This window comes from Macaca mulatta, chromosome 4, assembly GCF_049350105.2.
Source record: "Macaca mulatta isolate MMU2019108-1 chromosome 4, T2T-MMU8v2.0, whole genome shotgun sequence".
NCBI classification, from domain to species: Eukaryota; Metazoa; Chordata; class Mammalia; order Primates; family Cercopithecidae; genus Macaca; species Macaca mulatta.
Window position 1 is genome coordinate 15,249,648 of NC_133409.1, and position 25,879 is coordinate 15,275,526.

At 36.6% G+C, this 25,879-nt stretch overlaps 1 protein-coding gene across 1 annotated transcript in view; it reads left to right on the forward strand.

The window, feature by feature from the left end:
• Positions 1 to 25,879, forward strand: part of CDC40 (cell division cycle 40) — a 49,189-nt gene that overhangs the window by 19,753 nt on the left and 3,557 nt on the right. The window contains 11 exon segments of the mRNA NM_001261343.1: positions 265 to 394; positions 6,648 to 6,731; positions 8,216 to 8,355; positions 9,010 to 9,106; positions 10,436 to 10,575; positions 11,397 to 11,471; positions 13,625 to 13,670; positions 15,984 to 16,085; positions 17,634 to 17,749; positions 18,003 to 18,136; positions 24,392 to 24,468. Coding sequence (NP_001248272.1) covers positions 265 to 394; positions 6,648 to 6,731; positions 8,216 to 8,355; positions 9,010 to 9,106; positions 10,436 to 10,575; positions 11,397 to 11,471; positions 13,625 to 13,670; positions 15,984 to 16,085; positions 17,634 to 17,749; positions 18,003 to 18,136; positions 24,392 to 24,468 — 1,141 coding nt within the window.

Genomic DNA, 25,879 nt, shown 5'->3' on the forward strand with positions numbered 1-25,879 from the left:
CTTGAAATAAATAGCTACATATAGATTTGAGTAAGAGGGGTTCCTCTCCTTCTGTCCCAGGGGCTGACAAATGGTGCTATTCAGCCATTGCCCAGCTGCATTGCACCATATCAGGCTAATGTGTTCCCAGATAGGTTAATAGGCCCTTGGTGATTTATAGTTGAAAAAAATTGTACAGTTATTCCAGTAATTCTAACTTCCATATACTCAGAACTTTTGTCTCTTTCTTATTTATTTATTTATTTTTTTCTTGTGACATTGCAGTTTGGACCAGAAAATCCCTTTAGGACACAGCAAATGGCCGCACCTAGAAATATGCTTTCTGGATATGCCGAACCAGCTCATATCAATGATTTCATGTTTGAGCAGCAAAGGAGAACTTTTGCAACATATGGTAAGGCAATAAGACTTAAAACAGTTTCAATTTTGGCTTTATTAGAAGTGTGATCTGTGTGTGTTAATCTGTTTTTGTCTTCTGGCTTTTAAAATTCATTGGATTCCTTCAAAAAGGATAGTATGCCTTCTTATAGATATCCTTAAATATTTATGTAAATGGGAAGGTGAACTCATATTTTTAGCTGTCATTGTAAATCCACTGTGATTTCTGAGTACTGGAAATATTCGTGATCTTAACCAGAATGCTCTTTGTTGTTGCATTCTGGGTAATGGACACTTGTTATTTTATGTCCATTACATGTAGATTGCTATTAAAGTTGGCAAATGAAAAGATAGTGTTAAGAGATTACTTTTTTATCTTATTATGGGCTATTTAACTTTACTCTGTTTCTCAGATCTTATCTTGGAAATGCTTTCTCTTGATCACTGAAGGGTGTCAGGAAAGAGAATAGTCACAAATTCACTATGTAAAATAATTACATCCTGTCAGTGGTGGGATTTTAAAAATTTAATGTGCATGGAAACTGCTTGTATAAAGGATTATCATGTGTTAGATCATATTTCACCATGGTAAGATTGTAATAGACTTAGAATGTACCAAAAATCACAGCCAAGACTATATACCACTTAAATCACCCAAAGCAGTTCTATGACACTTCCAGTCCAATAAAATGGTTACAAATACATTATACCCCTTGCTTGTGTAAGGGGTCCCATGTAAATCTAAAGTAATGTGCAGCACATAAAAATAAACTGTTACATCATGGTTTTGTTATATTCTAACCTATAATAAGAGACTTTTAACGACTTACTGTCTTCAACTTTAGAAGGACCTTAAGCAATAATTTAGTTCTCTTGTCTCCTTTAAAACAAAACAAAAAAAAGTCCAAGTAAGTTTATACTGATACCTACTTTTCTTCTTAAATTACCTTATAACAAGAATAAGCATTTAAAACTATTCAGCTGGCTTTAGACCTGGTTTCAGAAATGGGTTGTGTTTTTTGTTTGTTTGTTTGTTTGTTTGTTTGAAGTATCTGGTGATTTTTGCCTCTCCCACTAGGAAGTGGCGAACTAGGACATGGGTTGAACTATTGAGTTAAAGACAAAAAATGAATTTGGGGCTATAGTATATTAGGCAGCCTAAAATAAAGGCAGCCTATAGTATATTAGGCAGCCTATAGTATATGAGGCAGCCTAAAATAAAATAAAGTGGGAGATTTTTGCCTCTCCCACTAGGAAGTAGAGAGCTAGGACACAGGTTGAACTATTGAGTTAAAGACAAAAAATGAATTTGGGGCTATAGTATATTAGGCAGCCTAAAATAAAAGGAATGGCCAGTTACAAAACTCAGAAAATTTTGGTTTGTCTCCTTTATGATAGATCTTAGATAAGATCGATTTTATTTATTAAGTTCAAGTAAACTTAGTAAGATCGAGGTTTAAACCAAGGTTTAAAGAGACAGTTTATTAAGTTCAAGTAAACTTAATAAGTAAACTTAATAAATAAGATCAGCCTTATCTAAGCTTTAACAACTGTCTCTTTAAACCTCAGTTTTAACACTGTCTCTTTTTTCTTTGCTCCCAGGCAGTGAACAAGTATATGACTTCTATTAGTTTGTCCTATAATTTTCTTATAGAAAGTTCTTGTCTGACTTCTGATAGTAATTCCTATACCAGCTTCCTATCAACTTTTGTTCCTGTTGCTCTTATATTTCCACCTGAAATATAAGGCTGTGAGACCTTTCTGTTACCTTCCCTCATTTGCAAAGTGCAAGGGAGCAAACCTTTCTTACCCCTCGTAGTAGTGTTATCTAACAGATATACAGGAGGTGACACATGAATTCAGTTTTACCTCAATCTCATAACCCTGGGCTATCACTGCTGGAATATAGTACAAACATTTATTTTAATTTTCTTCCCATTTTTCAATATTGTAAGATTGTTAGAATCCCAGTGAATTATTTCTGGAAGATTTGTATTCTACAATACAGTTAGTTTTTCATAGAGCCCACCTGTAGGGTCCTTATCACTGAAAATGGTCTCATTTACTGTGTCATCCGAGTTACTCACTCTACAGTTTTGCTTTTAGCTGGCATTTATCGTATTTCTCCTGACTTCTCAGTCCCTCAGTGGTTACGTGAATTTCATCTTGTTTTCTGTCTGCTCCCCTGCCAGTCTTACTTGGGGCTTCTCAATGAAGTTTCTTCCTTTTGTTCTACTTTCATCTAGAATTTTCTCTACACCCACCTATAGAAGTGGAAAATAGAATTTTAAATAAATACTTTTAGTCTCACAATAGTCATTATTAACATGAGTTTTAACTTCAATATTTGAAATCATTTAATAACATTTTTAAATGATTTTTTAAAAATCGTCTACTGAACAAAGATATAATTTTTAAATATATTACTTGTATCACTTAGATTTCAGTTTGGTTCCAGTTTTCACTATTAAAAATGTGATGTATATGTTATGCTACAAAGTGCTTTTTAAAATGTGGTAGTGAATATTTTTGTACATAAAACTTTACAGGTTTTATATTGTTTTATATTATTTTCTTAATGAGTTCCCAAAAGTAGGTAAAATAATATGTGTTTTAAAAGCTTGTGCTATATATTATCAAATTGCTTTCCAAAAGAATTCTCTAAACCTACTCTACCGCCACAGAGTATAAAAGTCCTACTTCTCTTTTTTTTTCGAGACAGAGTCTCACTCTGTCACCCAGGCTGTGCAGTGGTGGGATCTCTGCTCACTGCAACCGCTGCTTCTGGGGTTCAGGCAAGTCTCGTGCCTCAGCCTCCTGAGTAGCTGGAATTACAGGCGTGAATGACCACACCTAGCTAATTTTTTTTTTTTTTTCCCCATAGAGATGGGGTTTTACCATATTGGCCAGACCAGTCTCAAACTCCTGGCCTCAAGTGATCTGCCTGCCTCGGCTTCCCATAGTGCTGGGATTACAGGCCTGAGCCACCATGCCCAGCCCTATTTCTCTTCATCAAAGATCCGTATGATTGTTTTTCCTTTGTTTACTTGATAATCAAAATATTATATTTCTTTTTTTTTCAGACTTTTAGGATTTTATTTCTGTATACTAAGTTTTCTGTTAGAAAAGGGAAAAAAAAAGAAAACAACAGGGCATCAGTTTATATATTTGAGGTTTTCATTGAGAAAGCATGACTCCTGTGTGTTGTTGCTGTTACTCTTCTTTTTTTTTTTTCTTTTCTTTTTTTTTTTTAAATTATACTTTAAGTTCTAGGGTACATGTGCACAACGTGCAGGTTTGTTACATATGTATACATGTGCCATGTTGGTGTGCTGCACCCCTTACCTCGTCATTTACATTAAGTATATCTCCTAATGCTATCCCTCCTCCACCCCTACCCACAATAGGACCCGGTGTGGGATGATCCCCTTCCTGTGTCCAAGTGATCTCATTGTTCAATTCCCACCTATGAGTGAGAACATGCGGTGTTTGGTTTTCTGTTCTTGTGATAGTTTGCTGAGAATGATGGTTTCCAGCTGCATCCATGTCCCTACAAAGGACACAAACTCATCCTTTTTTATGGCTGCATAGTATTCCATGGTGTATATGTGCCACATTTTCTTAATCCAGTCTGTCACTGATGGACATTTTCGTTGATTCCAAGTCTTTGCTATTGTGAATAGTGCCGCAATAAACATGTGTGTGCGTGTGTCTTTACAGCAGCATGACTTATAATCCTTTGGGTATATCCCCAGTAATGGGATGGCTGGGTCAAATGGTATTTCTAGTTCTAGATCCTTAAAATATTGTATTTCTTTACTGCAACTTGATTTTTCCGGACTACCAGTGAGGTCGAAGGTTTTTTCGTTTATTTATGACCATTGTTTTGCAAATTGTTTATAGTCCCTTTCATTTACCTAATGGAATTAGTTTTAATAATTATTATTAGTTTGATTATCTGAAGGGTATAATAATAAAATCAATATGATAGCCATTTCAAATAAGAGTACCAAAGGGAAGGAAGTAGACGTTAACTCCATTAAAAAGATAAAAGGGAAAATAAGCTTCAGAAAGATAGATAAGAATATTTAAGAAATGCAGAAATAATCACTTATTTGAGACACAAGATAGTGAGAAAACAAATTGGACTGAAATTTAGTAGTGTGAGAGTTAGATCTTGTTCTATCACTGGCTGATTTGTAGTAAGGCGTAAGGCCAAATATTTAACTCTTATTTGTAAAAGGAAAATAATATCGTTTCTTAATCACCGGGGGTGGAAGGCAGTAGTGGGGTTGGTGGTATGGCAGTAAAGATTTTTACCACAGAGGATGCGGAGCAAGAGGAAAGCATAACTTATTTTTCTGAGTTACAAGACTATGGCCAGATGAGTTGGGGAATGGTACTTACACAGAGACAAGGACCAGAGATACCTCTTCCCTCTCTCTCTACTCCTTCACCCCTCCGGACACATCACGAAATGCCATTTATGTAGATGTTAAGTCTCCTTTCAAAGTAGAAATTTACATTCTAGCCGGATATGTTTTTTATTATTGAAATGGGAACTTTTAACTTGGTATGAGCTTATAAAAGTCTCATTTTTTGGAAATAGTTATGTACAGAACACTATTCTGTACATCAAAGAGATTAAAGATAAAATAACTCATGGGATTTGAACCTGTGATTTCAGAGATTCTACTCCAAAGCTGATTTTCTGCCACCAAGCTCTCTCCTCTGGCTGAGAACGTATTTTAATGCTGAAAAAAAAATCTATGTGCAAATCAGCTAATAGCTAGGTGGTTGGTTCTGTTCTAGCATATCATGAGAGTGAGTTGACCACTTATGTCCTTAGCTTGTTTAAAGAGCATGTTTCATGATGAGTCTTTTTCTTGTTCCCCAAAAGAAGTTCCCTATATTCTTTTTTTTTTTTTTTTTTTTTTTTTTTTGAGATGGAGCCTCACTTTGTCGCCCAGGCTGGAGTGCAGTGGTGCGATCTCAGCTCACTGCAAGCTCCGCCTCCTGGGTTCACACCATTCTCCTGCCTCAGCCTCCCAAGTAGTTGGGACTACTTTGGATGAAAAATGAAAATAATGAGTCTATCTACTAGGATGTACCCTTTAAAAAAAATGGGCTTAGAACTTTTTTATGTATTCTGTTATTGTACACACGAGTTGTAGGCCATAAACTGATCAGTGATCTAGCACTCTTGTGAGTATACCAGACTAATGTTACCAAACATTTATTGTGCTAGCACACCCACTTGAGAAAAAAACTGAGTTGAGCTAACTTAGGTAGACTTTCTTTCCTTGAATTGCCATAGACCACGGAGGACCACATTTGTATGTAGCTACATACTCTATAATTAATTTAAGAAGTGCATTCATATGTTGGTAGATATCCTTCCTTCCTTCTCTTAAGGAAATATAAAGAATGATTGATGAAATAGAAATATATTAAGATTGGGAAGGAAGACTGTCCTTACTGCGAATGGTATTTTCAAAATAATAGCTAGATTTTATGTAATCTTCTTACCCTTTTTTATTATTTAATAATTTATATAATTTGATAAACTTAGCCCTGCCTGCAATATCCATTACCAAGAAGAAAAGGAAAATGGTTTCTGGATTTCCAAATGCATCATGTACATGTATTTTCAAGCTCTTAGAATATTTAAAACTAAAGTTTGATGTCTTGGCCAGAGAGGCTCTTAGTAATGTAATGTCAGTGTGCAAAATTCATCCTGTAAGAAACATATTATGGTTCTAAATATAAAAATATAGCTTTGGGTTCTAAACAGAAATATAGCTCAGGGGCCGAAAGCAGTGGCTCACGCCTGTAATCCCAGGACTTTGGCAGGCGAAGGCGGTGGATCATTTGAGGTCAGGAGTTCAAGACCAGCCTGGCCAACATGGTGAAACCCCATCTCTCCAGAAAACTTAAAAAGTTAGCTAGAGGTAATGATGCATGCCTGTAATCCCAGCTACTCTGGAGGCTGAGGCAGGAGAATTGCTTGAGCCTGGAAGGTAGAGATTGTGGTGAGCCAAGATTGTTCTATTGCACTCCAGCCTGGGCAACAGGGTGAGACCCTGTCTCAAAAAAAAAGGAAGCAATATAGCTCAGGGCAGAATGATTGGTCCTGATTGGTCCTGAGTTAAAGAGATCATTTTTGACATCTGGGAAAGAAAATGTGAAATGTGTATATTTGTATTATAATAATAAAATGAATTTAAACAGCAAAATGGAGTTAATAATTTTCACTTTTTTCCTTTCAGGTTATGCATTAGACCCTTCATTAGATAATCATCAAGTGTCTGCTAAATATATTGGTTCTGTAGAAGAAGCTGAAAAAAATCAAGGTAATTTATTTGAAACATTTAATATCAAATATGTACACATCTATAATTAGTGTCTTGCAGAGTGACTTTAATTAGACAGTAAAAAATAGTATTTAGCACTTGGTTTTTTTGGTTTTTTTTAAGTTGAAACAATGGAGCAATACAGTTTAGAGCAATATAGTTCAGAAATGTTACAGTTTAGAGCTTGCTTTTGCCACTTACTAGTTGTGTAACCTTGTAGAAAAAATAATGGTACATATATCTTTGAGTTATTTTGAATACTTGGCACCATGCCAACCCTGTAGAAATCACTCAATAAATTATAACTAATGTATAGATAATTTTGGCAATTGACTTCTCAACATTTATGTCAAGCTTCGTTTTAACAGAGTAGAAATACTTTATTTGGTAAGTCTGTGAAGATTGTCTTTGAAGAGTAGCTTTGAAGGCTGAATTTGAATATGTGTTTTAATGTATGTTTGTATTCATATTCATTTTGTACTTACAATAAGACAAAACATCATACGCTAAACGCTAACTTGTCACAAGGCTCATCAGTCCATTAGAGTAGTATCCATAAAATGCAGTTAAAAAAGTAATTTGCTGGTTGCATGGGACACTTCTGCTTAGTAGCTATAGACCCTATGTGATCAGGCTGCTCTCTGTACATGAGCTAGATTATTGTTAAAATAGAATTTTAACAGGCTTTTGCTATAAAACATAGTCTGAATTACTATAGGCAGACATTTCTTCTTTGAACTAGACCTCTGTAAGTCCCATCTAAAGGTAGCTAGATTCTTAGTTAACTTGTGACTATGATTCCACAAACCTTTCTTTTTCCAGGTTAATGACTATACACAGTATGCCACCTCCTATTAATCAAATCAAAATCTCAACCAGAAACAGCCTCCTTCTCCTTTTCTTTTACTGTTAACGTTAATGATACTAGAGGTGAAGTTGAGACTGAAGTCACTTGGAAGAAGTACCACTTCTGGTGAAACCTTGTTTGATTTACATTTTTGCATTACAAGTGAAGTGAAGATAAGTTATTAAGTACTTACTGTAATTTAGTTTTAGTTTTAAAATGATAAATTACAGTTTATTCTTGCTTCCAAAGGTCACTTTATCATTATTTAGCCATAATGAGTTCCTCAGTTTTTTCCAGAAAGTCATACAAATCCACTGACACGGCTTTTTGATTCAATAAAAAGCTTGTGTGCCATTGTAGGAACACATATTTGGGTCTCTTCTTCAAGTATACACTATTAGAATTTGCAGAATATTGAATTAGTTTTAAGTATCTTTGCCCAGAAGGTTGAATCCCTTTTTGTGTAGCATGAGTCAGCGTATGTGGTAGATTCGTGTAGCTTGTTTGTTTTTTAATGACTCTGTGGTCACTTGAACAATCATCTTTCTTTAACCATATGAAACAAAAATAAACATCTGTTCATATTTCTTTAGAAAATGTACATCTCTCTCTCTCTTTTTTTTTTTGGTTACCGTAGGTTTAACTGTATTTGAAACTGGTCAGAAGAAAACAGAAAAGAGGAAAAAGTTTAAAGAAAATGATGCATCCAATATTGATGGTTTCTTGGGACCATGGGCAAAATATGTGGATGAAAAAGATGTAGCCAAACCTTCAGAAGTAAGCTTTGATGTTTGTAATTGTCAGTTCAGGTATATGCTGTATCTCTATGAAGGATATCTACATTGATAAACTTGAGATTTCCTTAGAGAACCAAATGACTCATCAAAATTTTTCTGCCTTTAGTTGATTGAAAATATACAATAAAATTTATTTTTCTTTGAAATATTTTTATTTACCTTTTTTGCTGATTTGTTTTCTCTCATGCTTTTTTATTGAATTACAATATTGAACAATTTTCATAAAGATTTCCTTGATATTGCTATTAGGCTGCCATGGTAGCTGTTCTTCTGATACTAGACATTCAGATAGTAACTACAAAATCAGCCTTCTATGACACTAGAATTGATTAGAAGTTTTATTGATTTATGAATTTATTTAAAATTTTAAACAAATTTTATCTCTATGTGTATTTTTAAAACTACTATAAAGTTTGTAAAGTAAATGCTCTGCCATTCCCTTCCTCACCTCCTAATCTCACTGTCTTCATGAGCCAGTCTCAGAAAAAAGAAAAAAAAAGTGTTGAGCTTGTTATCCTGGGAACATACTTGGACCAGATATGTAGACCTCATTATAAATAATTTATAGCACCAACTTTAGGTATAATGAGGTTCTAGAACATTCACTTTAAATTTCACTCCTTAATTTTCTTAGGAAGAACAAAAAGAATTGGATGAAATCACAGCAAAGAGGCAGAAAAAAGGAAAGCAGGAAGAAGAGAAACCTGGGGAGGAGAAGACAATCTTACATGGTAACATATTTTTTATACATCTTCATTTTTATGAAAAACCTTTATATTTACTCTGTTAGCTGTTCATACAGTATCATTACCCTTACTATCAGCTGTCATAAAATCATTATGTTGAGTATAAATATGTTAGACAATTTGTATCCCAAGGAAATTACAGCAGACTTCTGTACACTGATAAAGGAGAAAAAATAGCATGATTAATCATAGCCACAGATAATTTTTTTCCAAGTGTTAATGAATTTTATTAAATGGTAGATAAAGAAGAAACTTGAATAGTCCACAGTCTATTCTTTCGTAAGATAAAGTTGACTCTTTTGGTGTATTAATAGTGCCCGAGTCATTTTAACTGTTTTTAATGAAGCCAAATACTCAGGTATCCACACAGTTCATAACCATTATTCAGCTATACTCAGAATAAACTTGGATTTTCATGTGAAAAGATGGAGATTAAGGCTCTCATACTTATTTTGACTTGTAGAAGGAAATGTATATTCACCAAAATAAATCATAAGTATTCTAGAATGTACCTGTTAGTTAATAATTAGTTATATTTTAGGAACTTACATAGTGATTATCTAAAACTGTAAAGAATAACTTAGTGCTTACAGTGTTGCTTATTCTAATGTTATATTACATCAGATATTTAGGTTTGATGAAGCCATATTTCATTCTTCAAGCTTCAGTTTTATCTCCAAGGAGTCTATTCAGTACTATGGTGCTCAAAACTATAATAACAATAATATAATAACATTTATTGAGTACTTACTCTGTGCCAGGCATGTTGCTAATTGCTTTATATACAGTATGTCATTTAAATCTCACAGGTGACCTTATTGTAAAATTTGTGATGAAAGCAGGAAAAGATAAATGAAAGGGAACTGGAAGGGCATAAAAGAGGAAAGCACGGGAAAAGGATAGTTGATATATTTTGTTTTGTTTTAACTTCCTTCTTAACCTGTTTTACTTCTGCTTCTTTACCAGTGACTCACAAGGCCCAAGTATTATCTTCCCTTGCTATAATTATGCCACAGTGAAGTCTTTATAGATTACTAAGATGTGTAAGTGATGAAAAGAAGTATAGATCTTATCTAAAGGTCTGTAATCTCTGGGTATTTAGGAATTTCGAAATACTACTTCTAGTTGTAAATGATAGCAGTTATTTTAAGCACTTATATCTTAGCTGACTCTTGATCTTTACATCATTGGAGTGTTACTACCTGAACCTTAATATGGAAGATATCCCTGTGAAAAAAATGTGATTTTAAAAATATAGGTTTCATGACTATGAGTTGTATTTGTTTATTGATTTTCTTTGCCTTTTTGTTTCAGTTAAAGAAATGTATGACTATCAAGGCAGGTCCTATCTTCACATACCTCAGGATGTTGGTGTTAATCTACGGTCAACTATGCCACCTGAAAAGTGTTATCTTCCCAAAAAACAAATTCATGTGTGGTCTGGACACACGAAGGTAAGCAAGTTGGTTGTTTCTGTTTGCTGTAATGCTATTATAATGAAGCCAACATACAGTTTTAGCTGTTGATGTGGAACATTTAGTGTTTCTGGTAAAGGTGCAGGGAAGTCAAATTGAATATAATTCTGGGTTAGGCTTTGGAGGTGCCCGCACATCCATCACAGGTGACTAATCAGTCTTCAAGCCATCTGAATTGGCCATGATATAGCGTTCATGATTTAGTGTTCTGCATCCTTGTAGCCAGGCCTTTCCCCATGAGCTCCTGCTACAATCTTCTTCCTTTTGGGCACCAAATCAGTGAGTAATGGGCTGGTACTAGCACCAAGTCTCCTGCTTAGTTTCAGTAATTTTGCTTTAGCTCTGTGGTTATCACACTTCAGAGATTAGATGCGCCCTGGTTTATAAACTATGGTAATTTTTAAACTAATGCAGAGATAAGGTACATGAAAATTTTTGATGTTGATATTCTTTGTCATATGCACCATTCCAACTTGTAATTTCCAACTCTTTGCAAAGAGCAAAGGGACTAAGTAAAAAAAGGAAGAGAAGTGGGGGCAGTAGCAAGAGAAGTGGGGGCAGTTGACTCAGGATTCCATTGGGTGAGGAACTCAATATTAAAGGTTAGAAAAAAAAATCTTCAAAAGCTTGGTGTCAATAAGGTCTGCTCTTGGAATGCTAATGAAAGTTATTCTGGGGTGTGATTTTTGGAATGAAAAATAGCAAATTAGGGTACTTAATATATACTGTCTTTTCTTGATGCTTCATTTGAGCTGATCTTTTGAATGCTTCTGGTTGATAACTGTAATACCTTTTTATAGGGCGTCAGTGCAGTCAGATTGTTTCCTCTCTCTGGCCATTTATTGCTGTCTTGTTCCATGGACTGTAAAATTAAGGTGAGTTTTCAGTAACAGAGTAGGAGTGCTGCAAAGCTAGTTCTTTGTTTAAATCTGTTTGGTTAATTATAAAAAAATTTGGGTTTGTTAGGCAATTAGAAGCTAATTATTTTCTCTTAGATCCTGTAAATGCAACAATTTATGAACTACTTCCAAACATAAATTCCATATGGCTCTGTGGTCCAATTAGCTAGCCACCCCCCCTTTTTTTTTTTTTTTAAGATGGAGTCTTGCTGTGTCGCCCAGGCTGGAGTGCAGTGGCATGATCTTAATTCAGTGCAAGCTCCAACTACTTACTGGGTTCACGCCATTCTCCTGCCTCAGCCTCCCAAATAGCTGGAACTACAGGCGCCTGCAGTGGCTAGGCCGCTTTTTAAGCCTAGAAAACTGATGAGAATGTAATCCAATCATGTTGGCTTTGGACATACAAATATTTAATCACTAATCATTGTAGAGATTTTGTATATGTAGTAGTTTATTTGTTTCTCCAAACCTTATGAAATAGAGAGGACATATGATAGAAATCCTATTTTTAGAAAGTAGAAAATGTAATTCATCCATTTTCTTCTAAATACTAGTAGAAACCAAGTAACAGGACTGCTCCCAGCCCCTTCTTTCACCTTTTCTAGTCTTGGGAAGCTCCATCTTTAGCTTCTGTTCAGTTGTAGAATGTGTGGTAGAAAAAACTCGGTTGCCAATGCATCTCAACCTGAATATGCAGAATGTCTTGAAAAAATTTTTAAATCTGAAAGGATAGTTCTTACCGGTTTTGTGTCTTCTCTTTGTCTGGACCATTATGATGGTTCAATAAATACCAACGCTATAGTGCTCTTGGGGCTTCAAAAGTTGAGTCATTAAAATTTTATCATTTGTAAATAATTCATGGATATTAACAATGAAAAAGGCCACTTCTTTTGATAAGAGCAACCATTTAGGCATTTGTCTCTAATAGCTTAAAATGACAGGCCAACATTTTGGAGTAAAAACCCCCATTTTACTTTTACTTGGTACAAGCCATGTTAATTGAGATGTTGGTCTTTTCTTTGACCAACCAAAAAAGCATAGAATTCAATTTAGTTGACTTCTATAAACATTCTATTATGTGGAAGGGACTGAAAGTAAAAGCTTATGAAGGCACTGTCCCTCCCCCTTAGGATGATCATTTTATTATGATATAAATGATCATTATAGAGGTAAGCACAAGATATGCTGGTTTCAAAGAGGAAGCATACCTTAGTAAGAAGGTTAAATAAGTAAAGAATAAGGAAACAGGAGTAGAGTTTGCCTGAAAAGAGTGAAGAGAATGAATCAGCATAGTGTGTGCTGAAAATAACAGTTTTGTGCTTGCTGGAGCGTAACATCGAAGAGACAAGGAATGATTGCAGTCTTGGGCAAGAAACCAGGTCTCAGAGGTCCTTTCCTAGTATGCTACAGTAACTGAGACTGTGTCATATTGGCACTGGTGGCAAGGAAATGCTTTCTATTTTAGAGTACTAGTAACATTGTTGAGGATTGGATTCAAGGCAGTCAAGAATAAAGCTAGCCTTGAAGCTATTGTATTAATCTACCTTAGATGTGCTGAGAATTATGAACCTTTTATTTTAGTCTAGATCATCATTTTCTTATAGCTTCTGTAATACTTGTTACCTCAGAAAACTAAACAAAAAAGCCTTTCAGTATCAAATATATAAGTGGCGGTTTTAATAACACAATTCCTTTAAAAGTTGGTATACATGGCGGTTTTAATAATATTTAATTCCTTTAAAAGTCGTTTGTAGTGCTACAAAAGTAGAAACTTTTCCTCCTAGAAAATGTATGAAACAGAAAAGAGCAATATGAAAATGAAAACTCACTTGAATTAACTCCATCTATAGTTAAGTTTCTTGATATTTTGATGTAAACATCTTTAAAACTCTTTAGTTTTGAGTGTATGTGACTGTGTGTGTGTGTGTGTGTGTGTTCCAAATAGTATAACACAAACTGGCAGCACCAAGCAATATTTAATGATATTCAGTGTTTAATATTTAATGATTGAAGCTGTGTGTTTACACACACAGATATGCACACACGTAACCAGCAAAGGGCTGGTGTTATTGATTGAAAGACCTTTACTAAATGTAATATTTCTATGTGTTGTTTTTTTTCTACCCCAGCTATGGGAGGTTTATGGAGACCGGCGCTGTCTGAGAACGTTTATTGGTAATGCTTCTTTTCTCTCCAACATAAATCTGGGAAGAATCGACAGTAATTTTACTACACTGATAGGAAGTAAAGACTTCATAGACTTGAGCTGAATCTGGAAGGAGGAGTCAGTGTCCCCAGTTAGACAAAGAAAGAGAACTAGGAAGCAAGAGCAGCAGATGCAAAACAAAAGTAGCGTGAGGCAGCGTGCTGCTGAGGGGATCCACATACATTTCAGGATTGTCAGAGTATGGGGGATGGTGAGAAACAAAAGCAGAGAAAAGTAGCAAGAGAGGGACCAGAGCGTGGAAGACCTCCTGTGCCATTAATAAAGAGTTTAGCCTCTGTTGTGAGGGCATTGGGGAACCATTAAAGAGCTCTTTCCGGAAAGCAACATGATTTGAAGTTTACGAAGATCAAATGGCAATACGCAGGATGATTTGGTAGGGCAAGCCTGGAGGAAGGGAAATGAATTACACAGTTATTTCATAGGTCTGGTTTAGAGATGATGAGAGTCTGAACCAAAGCAGCAGAGAGAGAAGACATATTAGAGTTAAAGTCAGTGAGATTTAGTAATGGCATGTGAATGATCACAGTGAGACAGGAATCTAGGGTGACTCCCATGAGACTGGATGAATGATGTGCCATTCACCAAGAAGGAACATAAGATGATGGTGAGGTTTTAGATATACCAAATTTGAGCTGCCTTTGGGATATTGAGGTGAAAATGTCCAGTAAGCAATTAAATAGCCAAATGTTGAGCTTTGAAGAGAGACTGAGAATTGGCAGCTAAAGCATAAAAAAAGGATGAGATTGAGAGAACTCCTTGAAGAAAGAAAGAAGGCCAAAGGGAGGACAGCTTTGTGACAAGCTAGCCTTTTTGGTAGAGAAAGTTTTATTGTCTTTGTCAAATTTCATGTGAAGGCTAGTTACTCTTTCCAGATTTAACTGTACCACATTGAAACGGTGTGACTCTTAGTGGCTCTGTTTTTAGATTAAAGTGGGAGTCTGTTCGGCAGTGCTTTATGATTTTAGGGCCTCCCTGTACAAATTAATTCTGCCTAAGATGACACCGCAGCCTAAAGGAAGACTTGTGGAGGGCTCTTAGCTGTGTACAGGGGAACAAAATGTCTCCGTCAGATAGAGTGGATTTGGTCTGCATCTGTCTCCCCTGTACTGACAGACCATTTTTCTGTGGAAAACTGAAATTTTCCTCCTGAGGGAGATGATAGCAGCTCTGACTGGGACTCCGGCTGTAGAAAAGGATGGCTAATTGCCATGACACATACCTCCTGATGAGAGTTCACTGGAGGTGATGGTTTAGAGCTGCTGCATGTGGTTAACAATTTGTGCCGTGCTCATTTTGCACAATTGTATGTGTCTTGGTCATGGTGGGGTGGAACATTTTTGCTTTTGTTTAGCCACATTTTATTTTTCCCTGTAACTTTTAAGAGTTGAGTGGTCTGGCAATATTCATTTTTAAGTAAAGTGTAATCAGCACCTTAAAATTAGTGTATTGTCAAAACATCATCTTAAAACAATAGAAGCTAGCCTGGGCAACATGGCAAAACCCTGTCTCTACAGGAAATACAGAAATTAGCCAGGCGTGGTGATGTGCACCTGTAATTCCAGCTACTCGAGAAGTTGAGGTGGGTGGATCGCTTGAGCCAGAGAGGTTGAGTTTACAGTTAGCTGAGATCCAGCCACTGCACTCCAGGCGGGGCAACAGAGTGAGACCCTGTCTCAAAAATAAAAAACCAATGCAAGCTAATAATAGTTCTTGGAAAGTCTCCTACATTCTGAATCAATTTCTATGAAATTTGGTAATATGATCACAGAAATATGCAATTATTGAACAAGGGCTACAGTTTCCTGAGCTTTAGGTTTAGGTCACTTTGTTTTCACTTGCAGCCTGGTGAACAGTCTGAGAGTGAACCTCCAAAATTCCAGCAGCCATTTCTTTCACTGGCAATAATTGGTCTTTTAAATTCATAAATTCTTGGCTAGCTAGTCGTCACTTGTATGTACTGCATATTAAGAAATTGCTATGACAGACTTAAAAGAAAAGTTAAACCTTTTCTCTTGGTTCTTAACCAAGATGTTATGCATCAGAATCACCTGAGGAGCTTCTTCAAGGGGAAAAAAAAACGCCCACATTCTGAAGCCCACACATAACATATTCTAAGTCAGTAAATCAGGCAGTGGCATTCCAGTGATCTTGACTCACAGCTGAGAACCACTGCTTAGTGCTGTGTCTCTTTATGGTGTTTATGTTTTAAGAGAAGATATGATGCTTCACCTCATTGCTGTTTCTGTTGACTCCACCTTTAGGTCACAGTAAGGCTGTTAGGGATATTTGCTTCAATACTGCAGGAACACAGTTCCTCAGCGCAGCCTATGACAGGTATCTTAAGCTCTGGGACACTGAGACAGGTAAGAGTTCACTTATGCTAATACATATTCATCTTACAAGTTATCGTTTATGTATGAAATGGTGTGAGTAGTCTTCTGTGGCCAAATGGCACCTTCTCTAACTGCTGATTCTCTTACTGTCAGCAAATATCACAGAATACATTTGTAGAGTTGAAACTGAGCATAAGTAGCTCTTTTACTGTGAAACTTGTTTCCACCAGATAGAGTTTATAAAGCAAACATATTGACAGATAAGCAAAGTCAAAATCTTGTATAGGCCATCTAATTGATCTTTCTGTTCCCCTACATCATCTCACACTGTGCACTGCACATAACAGAAGTGCAATAAATGTCTAATGAACAAAATTAAATGTGTTTGCACAAATTGATTAAAATGTAGGTCTAAACTTTCACAGGCCAGTTGGTTTTATATATTCACAGCCATACTAATTGCTGCTTATTAATTGATTCACATTAATATGTTGTGGCTAGTATAATTTTATGTAATTAGAAAAATCATCTTATTATCTTATTGTCTTATTATCATTACCCTTACTGTATTTGAAGGGTAATGATAATAGTTAATATTTATTAAACGTCATCTAATAGGCATAATTGCTAAGCATTGATATTCAGTATCTCCTTCGATCTTAATTTATCCCTATGAGGTAAGTACTATTATTAGATTATAGATACGGAAACTGAGGCTTAAAGAGCTAACTTTTTCAGGGTCACACAGCTAGTAAGTGGCAGACTTGGTTTCAAACGAAGCTCTCTCTGATGCCAAAGCCCATGTTCTTCAGCACTTTAGCAGTGGTTCTCAGTTCTGGCCACACATTATAATCATCTGAAGAGCTTTAATGTTACTGATACCTGAGTCCCACCTTCAGAGGTATTTACGTAATTGGTACAGTGTATAGACTAGATGATTGTACCGTGTAGCCAAGGCTGAGAGACTACCATTTTGCAGGTTCTTTTAAAAATCACGATAAAATATACATACAGTAAAGTGTATGAAGTGCCTAAATATTCAGTGATTTTTTTTTTTTTTGTAAACATACCTATGCAGTTGTCTACCACCAAGATCAAGATATAGAATATTTCCAGCACTCAGTAAAGGTTTCTTATGCCCTTTTCCAGTCTGTGCCCACTCCCAGTAACCATGGTAACCACTTCTGTCATCACAGATTCATTTTTCCTCTTCTTAAACTTCTTATATATGAAATCATACCATTTTTTCTCTTTTGTTTCTAGCTCCAGCATAATGTCTGAGAGTCCCTCATGGCTTATACCAATAGTTTGATCTTTTTTATTGCTTGCACTATTCCATTATATGAATGAAGTTATAATTTATTTATTCTACAATTGGTAGTGCAGATTTACTTTTGAAAAAATTATTTTTAATCATTAAAAATCTGTGAAAAAGAACAAATGTAGTTTACAGTAAAGAGCAAGCAGGCAGCCCTTCTTCAAAATTTATTAAGCTGGTGACCTCTAGATCTTAATCTCACAGTCATCTTTAAGTGGTCAAATTTATTTTACCTATTTAATTTGAGTCTTTGGTTTTAGGACAGTGTATATCAAGATTTACAAACCGAAAAGTACCTTATTGTGTCAAATTCAATCCTGATGAAGATAAGCAAAATCTCTTTGTGGCTGGGATGTCTGATAAGAAGATTGTGCAAGTAAGTTTTTCACAGTATTTTGTTAAGACTCCTAAGCTTTATGTTGTATAAGGGGATGGAATAAGTTAATAAGCTAATATTACTCATTTAATGTTTGCTACTTTTAGGGACGGCTGATGCACCATTCTTAGAAAAATTTACATTTATAAAAACATCATGTTGAAGATCTTCTCCTTCTCCACTTTCCAGAATTATGGTCTTTCATAAATCCACTCTACTTCTGTCTTTACCTTTTTTCTTGCTTGATATACAGTGGGACATTCGAAGTGGAGAAATTGTGCAGGAATATGATCGGCATTTGGGAGCTGTCAACACCATCGTTTTTGTGGATGAGAATAGGAGATTTGTGAGCACATCTGATGATAAAAGCCTTAGAGTTTGGGAATGGTGAGTTTCCATCAGTACAAAATGTGATTTATATAAAGCAAGCAGTTAAAAATTATATCGACAAAGGTGAAGCCTGATAATATGGAACCATTGAATATTTTTTGCAACTGTGATCCTGGCTTGCCAATCAAACTTTTAACTATGTAAATACTGACAATGTGGAGATTAAAATCTAAACATGCTACCATTTATAATCTTTGGATAGTCTTTTCAAAGGATGTGTATCTTGAGTTGTTTTTCTTATAGTGATGCTGGATTTGTATTTTGCTGTCTTACATTCTTTATTAGGTTCCTTATTCATCTCTGTAAAATAACTGGCAAGGAGGAGGGGGATTGAGCATGAGATCGTGGCCCTAGAACCACCCAAAGAAAGTAGTGGCGTATATCTTAATTTTTTTAAATGTCCACTTTTTATGATTATTCAGTACTGAAAGATGCCCCATGTACTACTGATAAAGACATACGTGAGACTGGGCAATTTATAAAAGAAAGGCTTAATGAACCTAAGTCCCACATGGCTAGGGAGGCCCCACAACCATTGATGAAGGAGAAAGGCCCTTTTTTTTTTTTTTTTTTTTGAGATGGAGTCTCGCTCTGTCGCACAGGCTGGAGTGCACCAGCGTGATCTCGGCTCACTGCAGGCTCTGCCTTCCAGATTCACGCCATTCTCCTGCCTCAGCCTCCCGAGTAGCTGGGACTACAGGTGCCCGCCACCACACTCAGCTCATTTTTTGTATTTTTAGTAGAGACGGGGTTTCATTGTGTTAGCCAGGATGGTCTTGATCTCCTGACCTTGTGATCCGCACACCTCGGCCTCCCAAAGTGCTGGGATTACAGGCGTGAACCACCACGCCTGGCCAGAAAGGCACTTCTTACATGGCGGCAGCAAGAGAGAGAATGAGAGCCAAGTGAAAGGGGTTTCGCTTCATAAAACCATCAGATCTTGTGTGACTGATTCGCTACCATGGGAGAACAGTATGGGAGAAACCATCCCCATGAGTCAGTTATCTCCCACAGGGTCGCGCCCACAATACATGGGAATTATGGAAGTACAATTCAAGATGAGATTTGGGAGGGGACACAGAACCAAACCATGTAACCCCATATCATCACTCTGGTACAAATGTTTTACTTATAGAATATAGTCATATATTGGTTAATTGTACTTTCCTAGGGAAAAAAATACTTTTCTAAAGTTAAGCAATATACTAGTTTCATTACATATCATTGTGTGTTCTATAATTTAGTTGCAAAAAAATGCTTACTAACCTTTTTGTTAAAATGAATGAATGAATGGAAACCAGTCAGTTATGAAGCACAGCTCAGCCATGAGTCCTCCTAGCAAGGACTAAAAAGTGTATCTTTCCATCCCCCACAAGTTTTTCTGCTTTAACAAGTGGAAAGCCTTGAACCACAGCCAGTGGTTTCCTCTTTATACCTAAGTCCCTTTGGGGACCTGAGCAGGTCCCTAACCATTGTCAGGACAATCTGGGTGACTGAACATTTAATGTAATTTAATTGTAGTTTCTCCCACACTCACCACCACCACCACTGCACCCCTTCAGATTATCCCCAAGTAGTGGAGAGTAGTCTTAACATATAGCCCATGTTAGAGACTACCTTACAGCTAAGATCTTTCTTACTTCAGAAATGTTTTTTTACAGAGTATCTAATATGGACCCCAAGTTTTATATGAACCACCTTAAATCATTTGCACAGACTCTGGAGAATAAACATACATATACATGTTCTGTTTTGTTTTATGTACTTTAACAGTTTGATCATACTCAAACTTTCTGATGTTTCTACCTTCAGATATTTTCAAGTTTAAATGTAGAGTGGTATAAAAGAAGTTGGTAAATATTTAAACAATCGAGCAATTACAGGGCTTAAGGATATGTGTATGTGGGTGTTCTAAAGTAAAACATTGGTCAGCAAAGAATTTTTGTTAAACTAATGGTAATGTTAGTATGTTTCTTTTTTTTTTATTTCCTCTCAGATCTTAGGAAATACTCCTAAAAAGTCATGATACTGTTTTGTTATAAATGACGTCATTCTTTAGATTTTACTTTAACTTGGCTGGGCACAATGGCTCATACCTATAATTCCAGCACTTTGGGAGGCTGATTTGAGTGGATCGCTTGAACCCAGGAGTTCGAGACCAGCCTGGGTTCTTGAACCCCATCTCTACAAGAAATAAAAAAATTAGCTAGTGTGGTGGCACAGGCCTGTAGTCCCAGCTACCCGGGAGGCTGAGGCAGGAGGATTGCTTGTGCCTGGGAGGTCGAGGCTGCCGTGGTCTATGCTTGTGCCACTGCACTCTAGCTTGTGTGACAGAGCAAGACCCCATCTGAATAAAAAAATTAAAAATTATAAATAAATATGTAATTTTAAAAAAACAGATTGCAGGCTGGGCACGGTGGCTCACACCTATAATCCTAGCACTTTGGGAGGCCAAGGTGGGTAGATCACGAAGTCAGGAGTTCAAGACCAGCCTGGCCAACATGGTAAAATCCCATCTCTAGATATGGTGGTGTGCACCTGTGATCCCAGGTACTTGGGAGGCTGAGGCAGGAGAATCGCTTAAACCTGGGAGGTGGAGGTTACAGTGAGCCGAGATTGCACCATTGCACTCCAGCCTGGGCAACAGAGCGGGACTCCGTCTCAAAAACAAAAAAAAACAACAACAAAAAACAGATTTCAGTTTAACCGTTACTATGAGAGCCTTTCTGACCAGTCCTCAGATAAGATTAGGTGCCTCCTCTCTATCATCCCACACTGTCATTGGCTTTCCACAGCTTTTAGCATACTTCAAGTGCTTGTTTATTTGTTCTCTTTCCTGACAAGTTCTTAACCATGAAAGAAAGAACAGTATGAGTCATGCTTACTGTCTGTTCCCAACACAGTGCCTGGCACACAATATGTGCTGAATCTCTAAAGAAGTCATTATTGGTATAATTATCAATGATGTTACACTGATTGAGCTCTTTCTATATGCCAGTCACTATGCTAAGCATTTCACCTGAACCATCTGATTTAGTGTGCAAAGCAATCTTATAAGATAGGTACATTTGTTATTCCCATTTTATGTATAAGGAAGTTAATATAGTTTAAGTAATTTGGCCAAGGTTATATAGGACACGAAAGGGCCAGAGTTCACACTCTGATCAAACTGATTCCAAAGCTTGTTTTTTGTGTTTTAAGAGACAGGATCTCACTCTGTTGCCTAGACTAGATGTAGTGGTGCAGTCATAGCTTGCTGCAACCTTGTACTACTGGGCTCTGGGCTCAAGCGACCTCCTCCCTTAGACTCCTGAGTGACTGGGACTACAGGTGCATGCCACCATGCCAGGCTAATTTTTAAGTTTTTTGTAGAAACAGGGTCTCACTCTGTTTGCTGGGCTGGTCACAAACTACTGGCCTCACAAAACTTGAATTCTTGATCATGTGGATGGATAGTTAGATGAATGAGGGGACTGGTAAGGAGAGAAGGTAGTAATAACTTGTATTTGATTTGATTAGTGAGAAAGTAATAAATGTGAGGGTCTGTCCTGCTACAAAGACAAGTAGGAAGCAAAACCAGCTCAGGAGCCCCGGAACTGTGCGTCACTGCATAAATCATCCCTAAGAGCAATTACTAGTGATGGCCACTTGCTTAGGAGAGGAAGGGACGCCCTGACCTCCGCAAAGTGACAGCTGACCTCCTCTCTGGGAAAATTAGCAACACTGGGGCCTTCAGACAAGTGGTGTTTGCCAAACTTTTATACTCTGTACCTGCTTAGAGTACCATAATAATACAAGAAAAGGAAACTTGGCTTTCTTAAGTAAAACTATACAAACTAACTGTATTATGTTCTAAAGGAGAATAAAAGACTGTATTAGATATTCAGCAACTTTTTTTTTTTTTGAGGGAGTGTCTCACTCTGTCACCTACGCTGGAGTGCAGTGGCACAATCTTGGCTCACTGCAACCTCCACCTCCTAGGTTCAAGTGATTCTACTGCCTCAGCCTCCCAAGTACTGGGACTACAGACATGCGCCACTACGCTTAGCTAATTTTTGTATTTTTAGTAGAGACAGGGTTTCACCATGTTAGCCAGGATGGTCTCAATCTCTTGACCTCATGATCCGCCCACCTTGGCCTCACTAAGTGCTGGGATTACAGGCATGAGCCACCGCACCGGGCCAACTCATGGTATTTTAATTGACCAAATGCATGAAATGTCATAGACGTGTTTTCTCCAGAAGGTATTTATTTTGGTAAAATATTTCTTAAAGAAAATTTTATGGAAGTTGACACTACTGTTTATATTTTAGCTTTAAAAATTCATAGACATTTATTAGGTTTTTTTTTTGGTGAATTCATTTTTAAACGAGATTATTTGCAAGATATGAATTACTAGCTTATTATACTGAGTTACAGTATCCAATTAGAAAATAGTGCTGTGTTTGTTTGTTTGTTTGTTTATTTTTGCGATGGAGTCTCACTCTGTCGCTCAGGCTGGAGTGTCGAGTGCAGTGGCATGATCTCGGCTCACTGCAGCCTTCGCCCCCTGGCTTCAGGCAATTTTCCTGCCTCAACCTCCCGAGTAGCTGGGATTACAGGCCTGTGCCACCACACCCAGCTAATTTTTGTATTTTTAGTAGAGACAGGGTTTTGCCATGTTGGCCAGGCTGGTCTCAAACTCCTGGCCTCAGGTGGTCCACCCGTCTTGGCCTCCCAAAGTGCTGGGATTGCAGGTGTGAGCCACCGTGCCGAGCCATGTTGTGTTTATGCCTAGCAGGCATTGTTGCTAGAAATAATGAAGTCCACAGCGTAGTTCCAATTCTTCTTCCAAGCTCCTGGTATGAAGATTCCTTGAAATAAGGTATCCATTTGAATTTCTTTGTTTACTTTTGTTAACACATTGATCAATATGAACCTGGAATACAGTTAATTTAGAAAATTCTCATGTTTTAATTCATATTGTAAAATAACTAACCACTAACAATAAGTACAAGGAAGGAAGAAACAAGCCTTTTGTCGATCGCAGATCTTTTTAATACATTTGAGTCATTCTAAATGTCAGTTCTCATTGGTACCATAGAGGTTTATAAAGGGTTGGAGATCTGACAAATGATGTTATTCCCCAGGTTATACCTGAAGATGTTTTCCTCTGACCACGACCCTGATAGAAGTTTCTTCTAGTCATTTGCTCCTTCTGCTGGATGGATGGATAAATAGAGAAAATCCTTATATTAAGGCACATTATTATTGTTTTACAGTTAACCAGAGTATTGGAACTTGAAACAGGGTTTGAAATTGAAATTGCTGCTGTATAATCTGTGTTACTCATCAGATTACATTTCCCACACATTACTCTGTAAAAAATATTTCTGGTTTCATGAAAAGCAACAAGACCAAAACTCCTTTCAGAAAAGGATTTTTAGCTTGGAGAATATTGAAAATGAAAAGGCGCTTAGAACTTTTGATGGTTCTAAATTTAGGTGGCTAGTTTTTGATTTTTTTTTCTTTCATTCTTTGTATCACTCACATGAGTTTTTTTTTTTTTTTTTAATGTTTTTTCTCCTTCACCAAACACATTTGAAATGCTTTACATGTAAACTGAAAATAGTCCAGGTACCAAGCATTTATTTATCATAATTTATCATCATTTCTGGATGGGCTAGACCAGCTCACAGATCCCGACAGCTTTGCCTGCCATCCTCCTGCATTGCTGCAGGCTCTTTAACACTCTCACCCCCTCGAGTTAAGGTTGACTGGCTGGTAAAATAACACTTCCCCCAGGCTTGCCTCAGACATCTTGCTTTGCCCTACCATGGTACATTTTTAATTGATTTATTTATTTTTACTTCAACAGCTTTTGGACTAAAAATGGGTTTTGGCTACATGGATGAATTATATCGTGATGAATTCTGAGATTTTAGTGTACCCGTTGCCATGGTACATTATTAAAGAACTTTTAGTAACAGATTTTCTAACATAAAGGCCAGGTTTAAATCAAATAGAAAACAACATCACTGTCACTGTTATAATCACCATGGAAAGTCATTTATGAAGTACAAGATTCACCATAAGCAATACAGTGTCATCTTGTGATTTTTCTTCTTCCAGAAAGTTTCATGAAAGATTTATTAAATACATAATTTCAAGAGTTTGCTTTTATTTGCATATTATTCCTTTGTTCCAGAGATAATTCTTCAGAAGGTACTTTATAAAAATTGCTTATTCCGATATCCTATTTAAAATTTTTAGGGATATCCCTGTGGATTTCAAGTATATAGCAGAACCCAGTATGCACTCAATGCCTGCAGTGACTTTGTCTCCAAATGGTGAGTTCGTGTGTAGGTTGTATTTTTAAATGAGCTTTTAAGATACGGTGTGATTTCTGTATTCAAAAGAACTTTGGCCCCTTCCTTCTTGGGAAAGTTTGTCACAGTGCCATTACTTGTATAAGGTAATCTTTACAATATTAGAAAGAATTACTGGCTTTCATATGTAAGTCACCTCACCTACTTTTCTGTGTCTTTTTTTAAATAAAAATTAAAAAATGATTTACTGCTAACCTTGATTGAACATCAGAAGATTTCTGTTTAACAATCAGTTTTCTTTTCTTTTCTTTTCTTTTCTTTTTTTTTCTTTTTTTAAGAAACAAGGGTCTCCCTTTGTTGCCCAGCCTAGTCTCAAACTCTTGGGCTCAAGTTATCCTCCCTCCTCAGCCTCCCGAGGTGCTGGGATTACAGGCCTAAACCACTATGCCCGGCCAGAGTTTTCTTTTCTCATTCTCCTTCCAAACAGAATCACGTTCAGTACATTATTTAATAATGATTGGCCAAGGCAGGAGAATCACTTGACCCCAAGAGTTTGAGACTAGCCTGGGCAACATAGAGAGACCTCGTCTCTACAAAATAAAATTTTAAAAATCACCTGGCGTGGTGGTGCACGTTTGTAGTTCTAGCTACTTGGGAGGCCGAGATGGGCAGTTTGCTTGAGTCAGGAGGTTGACTATGATTGCATGACTATACTCCAGCCTGGGCAACAGAGCAAGACCCTTCTCTCTAAAAAAAATAATAATAATGGTTTATTGTAATCTCTTTCAGGGGATAGGAAATTTTGGTCTGATTCTTTATAATGAGAACACTTTAGCAATTCACTATAAAAAATTTTCTCAGGCAAAAATTAAAAAGATAAATCTATTTAATATTGTTTAATCCATTGTCTTCAGTACAAGATAATTTGTGCTACAGATATACTGACAATATACTGATGTAATTATAGCTCTACATGAGAGTCTTAAAGTGAGGGTTCTGATATTTGGGGGACATTGTCATCGAAGCCACTGTCAACTCACATAATGGGGCAAGGAAGAGTTTTGTGTTCCATCAGGGCCTCTGACACAAGCAAATGGTAATAGTTGTCAAATGCTCTATCTTTTTTATAAGAAAAGCAACCTAAGTGAATCCTTTTTTGATAATTGCTAGATTATATACTTCATCACTGTGCATCTACATTTCACGTAGCTTATTTTTAAACCACCTGTTACAAATTTTGTGCCCATCTTGAACAAGGCCATTTACCCACTCAGGCATTGAGTCTATTTCCTTACTTAGTAATGTTTACATGTACTGTTGGCCCTTCGTGTCCATGAGTACCACATCCTGGGATTCAACCAGCACGAGTCCAGAATATTCAACAAAACAAACAGTAAAAAATAACAATATAACAATTAAAAATACAAATTAA